At 44.8% G+C, this 6,479-nt stretch overlaps 1 protein-coding gene across 1 annotated transcript; it reads right to left on the bottom strand.

Annotated features, from left to right (window-relative positions):
• Positions 1-794: 794 nt before the first annotated feature.
• On the bottom strand, positions 795-6,413 carry LOC143172552 (alpha-ketoglutarate dehydrogenase component 4-like). Its single transcript, XM_076362123.1, has 4 exons — positions 6,326-6,413; positions 5,459-5,522; positions 2,363-2,565; positions 795-1,076 (listed from the first exon to the last, which is right to left on the bottom strand). Exons 1-4 carry the CDS (start codon positions 6,362-6,364, stop codon positions 1,059-1,061), a joined length of 324 nt encoding a protein of 107 aa, XP_076218238.1. The 5' UTR covers positions 6,365-6,413; the 3' UTR covers positions 795-1,058.
• Between the last annotated feature and the right edge of the window lie 66 nt (positions 6,414-6,479).

Here is a 6,479-nt window from a genome sequence, read left to right as displayed (position 1 = left end):
GGGGGGGGGAGGGGGGGACGGAAGGGGGCTGGCGGAGGAGCAGCGAGGCCGGCGACGGGGCTTTAACACCGCCGCTGCCGCGCCCCGCCCCGCTTCCGGCCCGCCAGCCAGCCCCGCCCCTGGCAACGGCCGGCGTCACCGCGCCCCTCGCCCCGCCCCCTGCGCGCGCAGCCAGCGGCGCCTCGCGGGAGCCGCCTGAGGCCCCGCCCCCGCCCCCGGTGACGCGGAGGAGGCGCGAAGGGGGCGGCCGGTGCCGTCACCCGCCGCGACGGAGGGGAGGGGAGGGGAGGGACGGCCCCGGCCTCGGGGGGAAGGCGCAGCGGCGCCCCAGCACCGGAGGCGGCCGCCCTGCCCGGGCCCTCGGCCGGAGGCGCCCGGCGGCGGCTGTACCTGCCGGCGGCACGGGCTCTCCGGCCGCCCAGGCTCGCTTCCCTCTGACGCGTCAAAGGCCGCAGCTAAGGCCTGCCCGCTGCCGTTCCGTTAAAAATTGAGCCTTCAGATCAGGCGTATTGCGGACTTCTAACTGTAATTGGACCCAAAGGGCTGTCTGCTGACACAGTAAACGATGTAAATTATCCCAGAAGAACCTGTTTTTATTTCACTCCCAACCTCAGGTCTGATCCTCGTGGATAAACGCCTGCTGCCCAACTGCCCGACCCAAGCTGCGTAACCGCCAAGAACAACCACAACGTCCCAACAACCTCTGAGAATGCTTCAGCGTCCCTCTCCCGCCTGTAAAATCATCCCTGATGAGACATTCGAATCTTTTTAAGTAGGGAAATAAAATGACTCGGTTCTATTGTCAAGTTTGCAAATGGCTAATTAGAAAAATATTTTAATGGGGTGGACATCAAGTATATTCAATTGCTAGTTAGCCATCAACAGAAAATCCTTCTCAATCACAAATTAGTAATATATAGCGTGTTGTGTCAACCTTCTCACCCTTCATATGGGTTTTTATTAAAGCTATTAGTATCATTTATAATATTAAGGAAATGCCTTTACTGTGAATACAATACTTCGTTCTTCAACAGTGGCTGACAAACTATCGTCCGTACTTATTCTGGACCTCCACGCTGTAAAAGAAAAGCGGACAGTTAAATATATTCCACTAAAAGAACGGGAAATGGAGATCAAATCTTCTTTTGCACTGTTACAGACCAGAGTTCTACTTTAATTTCCGATTTACACGTTGATTTTTAATCCATATAAGAACATGCACAGAGTGTCAAATAGCAGCATCTACCAGCAACAGCTCCATTTTTTTCAGGGGAGAATACAAAAAGATCAACACCTGCAACCGACAACTGCAGCTGCTTCCACTCCTCCCACTCTGAATAAACCTGACTCCCGCTCACTTTAGAAAGGTCTGACTAACACAGCAGCAGTGAATGCAAGTTTTAGAATTATTTTCACTGCTCAAATTCCGAAGTGCAAAGTAAAAACAAAGCCAAGGTGAGCCATCACAATCCTCATGAGAAGTCAGAAAGGTATTCAACTCATTATTTTGCCAACAAAATTATTTTACAACTTACCTCACCGTTAGAAAAATTATGCTAGAAGTGTATTGCTATGGGAAATGACTCATTTTATTTCTAATTATAACAACCTACCCACATACATGCAGGAAAACTGATTTCCTCTGCTAACCTGATTACACTGTAGGTGTCCTTATCATTTAACAAAGCTATGCAAGCGTCTTTTCATTTCAAACTCACACCCATCTCACAAGTTCTTCAAATTTTGTGCATTCTCCCTTTTTAAGCATCAGTGTTTACAGCTGAGAATTGTTACAGAACAAAAGCAGGTTTTTCTTGCCTTTCATGTACAATGCCGTATTTGCAAATACTGCAGAAAATATTTGTATCAAATTTAATAAAATGTTTCCACTGCTAGAAATACAAGAGTTAACTTACTAATAAGTAACTTACAAAAACTAGTTTGAGAAATATTTTGGACTTCAATCACCTGCTAATAGCCTTTGCTGGTCTAAGAGCAGACTCCTGTGCTTTTGGAGCATGGAGAGATGGCACACGTTCAAATTACACACTAAACAGCTGTTACAAAACAGGTAGTGACGGTGATTAAGGTAGGCTACGACTATCGCTAGCTATCCGCACGTCTGTTTTAAGTCCATACCTTTCTACTCAGCAATACCACAAGCTACTAATTAGTGAGAGCTGGGTACCTTGTGTATTAACCATTTGTAGTCTGGGTATTGTGCATCAAAGCTGTGAAAGCTGGGAGCGCACCCTTACCAAGAATTACAATGCAATACCGTATTTGGAACTTTGAAGAAGGTGGAGAAATAAGCTAAATGCTAGGTAGATACAGACAAAACACACCAATAAATGAAACTTACTTGAATATATTCAATCTCTTCATCTGACATAAGTTTCCTTCTGTATTTCTGAGGTAAGGTTCTTGCTAATTCAGAAGTGTCTGGTGTACCTTGTACTCTACTAACAGGTGAAGTATTTTGAAATGCCGGTGATCTGCCTCCTACAGACTCCTGTGCTTTTGAAGCATGGAGAGATGGCACAGTTGCTTGTAGAGATTCCTGTACTGAAAGCCAGATTGCAAAACCATTTACAGAATATAAGAAGACTATAAAATTAATTAATGAGCAGCCGATAAAAGTTACCAGTTATTGACAATTTTCTTCATTATAACAAATACTTCAAAGAATTAAGACACTCTACTTCTCACAATCTGTTTCTATTGTTGTTAAATGTATCAAGGGCATAATGAAAAAATTCTGGTAGTGAAAGAAAGCACGTTTGAGTGGCAGAAATAATGATGTGGAAACAGAAGATAAATCAGCATATAGCCTAACAAAGGCTTTTTCACTGGAAGGCTGTACTTACAGAAAAAGCATAAAGTATCATAAATGTGTGTGTGGAGGCACTTATGTAGAAAGGTAACAGATAAATAACTAAGATGCACTGAGATGATGCTTTTTGTCTATTGTGACTATAAAGACAGACAAGTGAAAAAGAGGTAGAGGCTTACAGAAAGATAAAGCTCACAACTATGACATACCACAACATGCAATGCAGTGTTGTACCCATTTTTAGTATCAAAAAATGGCATCATATCAAATTTTGTTAATGATGTGCAGAATGACCACCAAATATCGGGCATCAGCAATCAACGTTAATGAAATGCAGAGACCATGGAGTGCATGAAGTACTTTACAGGTGAAGGCCAGTAGCTAGGCTTAAGGAATTCACATTAGAGAAGGTGCCTTGAGTTTGAGGATAGGAGGAGAGATGACAAAAGGGCAGTGTTGTCAAAGTCAGCATTCTGAACCTTAGGCCTGTCCCGCCATGGCTGATTTTACAATGGAAGTACGCAATTACCCCACCAGGCAGGACGGAGTCTCACAGCAGTATGTTTACTTCATAAGCACTCAGACCTCTATATATAAGGTTAAAACACCTGGTAAAGCAGAATGCTTCCACAGGAAGTCTCTCTCAGTGCTCCTGAAAAAATCAGCAAGACAGATGCAACATCTAAACAGCTGGGACAGAGGGGCTATATATAAGCTATATATTTTATATATATAAAATAAGCAGCATCAAGACTGGATGAGTCAAAGAATGTGAGGAGTTAAAATACCAGGCAGCGTTGCCTGCCTCTCTGCCTCCAACAAGATCAATGCGGACAAAGGCGAGGAGCCAGTTTTAGCCACAGTGAGTCTGAGTCAATGGCAGGACTGGGACATCAAACACTTGCAGCAATGTGATCAAAACACCATTGGTAAAAAAAAAAACAACCCACTATTGAGAGGCATATTCAGAAGTCCGCAGTCAGAAGACTGCATCTGAAAGTCCCAAGCTGATCAGGTGGTTCAGGAACAACGGAAGCTCCCAAACAGAGCGCGGCGAAAGAGAGCCCATCAGAAGGAGCATATTCTGAACAAGGGGCAAAGTACTTTTGTTTCAAGAAGTAACACACCTTATGTATGAAAAAACAAGAAAGTTTCTCCAAGTTTGTTTCATACACCACAAAAATGTCTAGAGATTTGCCAAGGATTTTCCTCTATTGTATGTTTCAAAGTCTGAAGTGCAGTTGGAGTAGATGCATTAGCCAATTAAAAACATCAGAAGTCAAGACTCAGAAGTACCAGACTTAATACTGCTGTTGCTTTAGCTCAGATACAGTCTCTACTACATTTTTCCCCTCCCTGTTTGAGACGATCATGTTGCAGTAGTAATATGGTAAAAAAATTTGACTGGCCTTTCAAGCACCCACATCCCTAAAAGTTTAGTCTTGATCTGCAGAGCTCTGTTTGGCTACGTAGAAGCAACAGTCTGGTACACTGAAACGCAGTTATTGCTACGGCGTTCAAGCAAGACGAGGTAGATTGCAAGTTACTAATGAGATGACAACCTGATGAAGGTAGAAAAATCTAACCTACTTAAAACATATAGTCACAAAAATCTCCTGATGCAGAGATAAACAAGAGGCAAGTAACACGTTTTCAAGCCTTTGAGAAAGCAGTTGACTGGCATGAGAGGTGGTGTGTTTGGCTGAATTGTGCACGACATACAGAATTCTTGCAGAAAGTTATTGCAGAAAATACTTCCAGAAGAGTTCACAGGTAAGTCAGAAGTGGCACTGATGTGCACTGTAGATACTTTGTAATGTTAATGGATAAACTAAACTTTAAGTTTAAACTTTAAGCTAACTCACAAACGTGATAATGCTGTGGCAAATAACGTGGTACGGTATCATTTCTAAACAAGTGAGAATAACATAACAGAGCTTCTTAAGACGTCTCCTACTTTAGTTTCAAATGCTTTGTTGACTCAAAAGGAATATTAAAACGTCACTCAAATAACTTTTTTGTCTAAATGTAACAGTATTGGGAATCCTATAAATGTCAACATAGCAGTAGCTATAAAAATTAATGTCAAAGATTGCAATGAAATTAATTTTTTCTCAGCATTAATTAGTAGCACAAGGAAAGACTTCTTAAAATGTACAGTTGGATTGCTCTTCCAGCTATAATCAGGATTTTAAATATCACAGACATCGCACACTCCAAGAGAAGAAGAGATGAGGAAAATGCAACGTCATCTCTGCAAATATCACCGAATACCTAAAGCTGCTTCAAACTGACTTGGGCACAATCATTTCAGGCAAATATTAGTATTTGGAAAAATGGGACTTTATGTATAAGTAGAAAAAAACCACTGGAAATCTTTGTGAATCTGCCTTGACCAAGAAATAAAGACATGCATGTGTTATGTGTATTCCCACAGTTGTATAGAGTCTGAAAAGGAAGAGTCAAAGCGTTGCCTTCAAACTAGAACAACTATGTTTCAGAAACCCTGCTCAAAATCTGTTGAGTCACGTAGTTGAAGCCGAAAAATTGTGTGCTGGTTCTTATATAAAACAGTTAATGCAAAGAAAGGTGGCACAAGTTGTATGTAGAGATTAAATAACTTACTTTTAGGCCTGGGACTACTTTTTCTGTCCGGGAACTTAATTAACGGAGTATGCGGCTTGACTACCTAGAACAAGGCAAGGTAGCAGGAGAAACAGGGAGAGTAAAATATATTTCTAGACACACATTACCTTCACAATAATAAAATGGAACATACAACAACCACTTCTATAGCGCTGCTTTCTGTACCACCACTCTGATAAACTTACTACTTATTAACCTTCAGTGTTCACCCACGGAGAAGTTTCACCTTTAAAGGCATTCCTCCACCCCAGTGTCCTAAGCAGGAAAAAGCGTTCTCTTCCTTTTCTCACAGCACTGTGTGCGTGCGCACACGCACGCACGCAGAAACAGCTACCACAGTCGCATAAATGCAATTACAAAGTTTCAGCACATGGACGTGCTAGCTGTGCTCTGCCTGTACGTATTAGTTCAGGTGGCTGGACAGGATTGACGAGCTCCATTAAGAAAAAAACCTACAAATTATAAAGCTTGGTAGTCGAAGACACACAGCTTATTTTTGAAACGTGCCTTTCGAAGATGACTCCACGTCTCACCTTCACCTTGAAGAGGGATGGCTTGGAAAGGAGCTGCCGGCTAGCGCCCTCCCCTCTTGAACAGCGCACCGAAGGGCGCGGGCTGCCCTGTAGCATCCTTTGGCAGCAGAGAACCAGGCACCGGCATCAAACGACCGGCGACACCGGGCGGGCCCCACCCCACGCCTCTTCCCCCGCGCCAAGGACACCGACCTTCCCCGGCGGCGCCTCAGGCCCCGGCGGCCGCACGCCGGGCGAGGCCGGCCGCCCGAGTCGGGCTCCCGGCCCCAGCCGCCCCCGCCCCCGCCCCGGGCCGCATGCCGAGCGCCGTTACCTGAACGACCCTGGTGGCGGCCGCCATCTTACTGCCCATGGTGACCCCCCGCCGCCGCGCCCCGCCGCCCGCGCCTGAGGGGCAGCGCCGGGCCACGCCCACAGCGGGCGAGGCACCGCCCACAGCGGGCGTGCCCACGCCCGCTGTGGGCGGT

The sequence above is a fragment of the Aptenodytes patagonicus genome, chromosome Z, assembly GCF_965638725.1.
Source record: "Aptenodytes patagonicus chromosome Z, bAptPat1.pri.cur, whole genome shotgun sequence".
Classification (NCBI taxonomy): Eukaryota; Metazoa; Chordata; class Aves; order Sphenisciformes; family Spheniscidae; genus Aptenodytes; species Aptenodytes patagonicus.
This window is presented reverse-complemented; position numbering and strand designations above follow the sequence as displayed.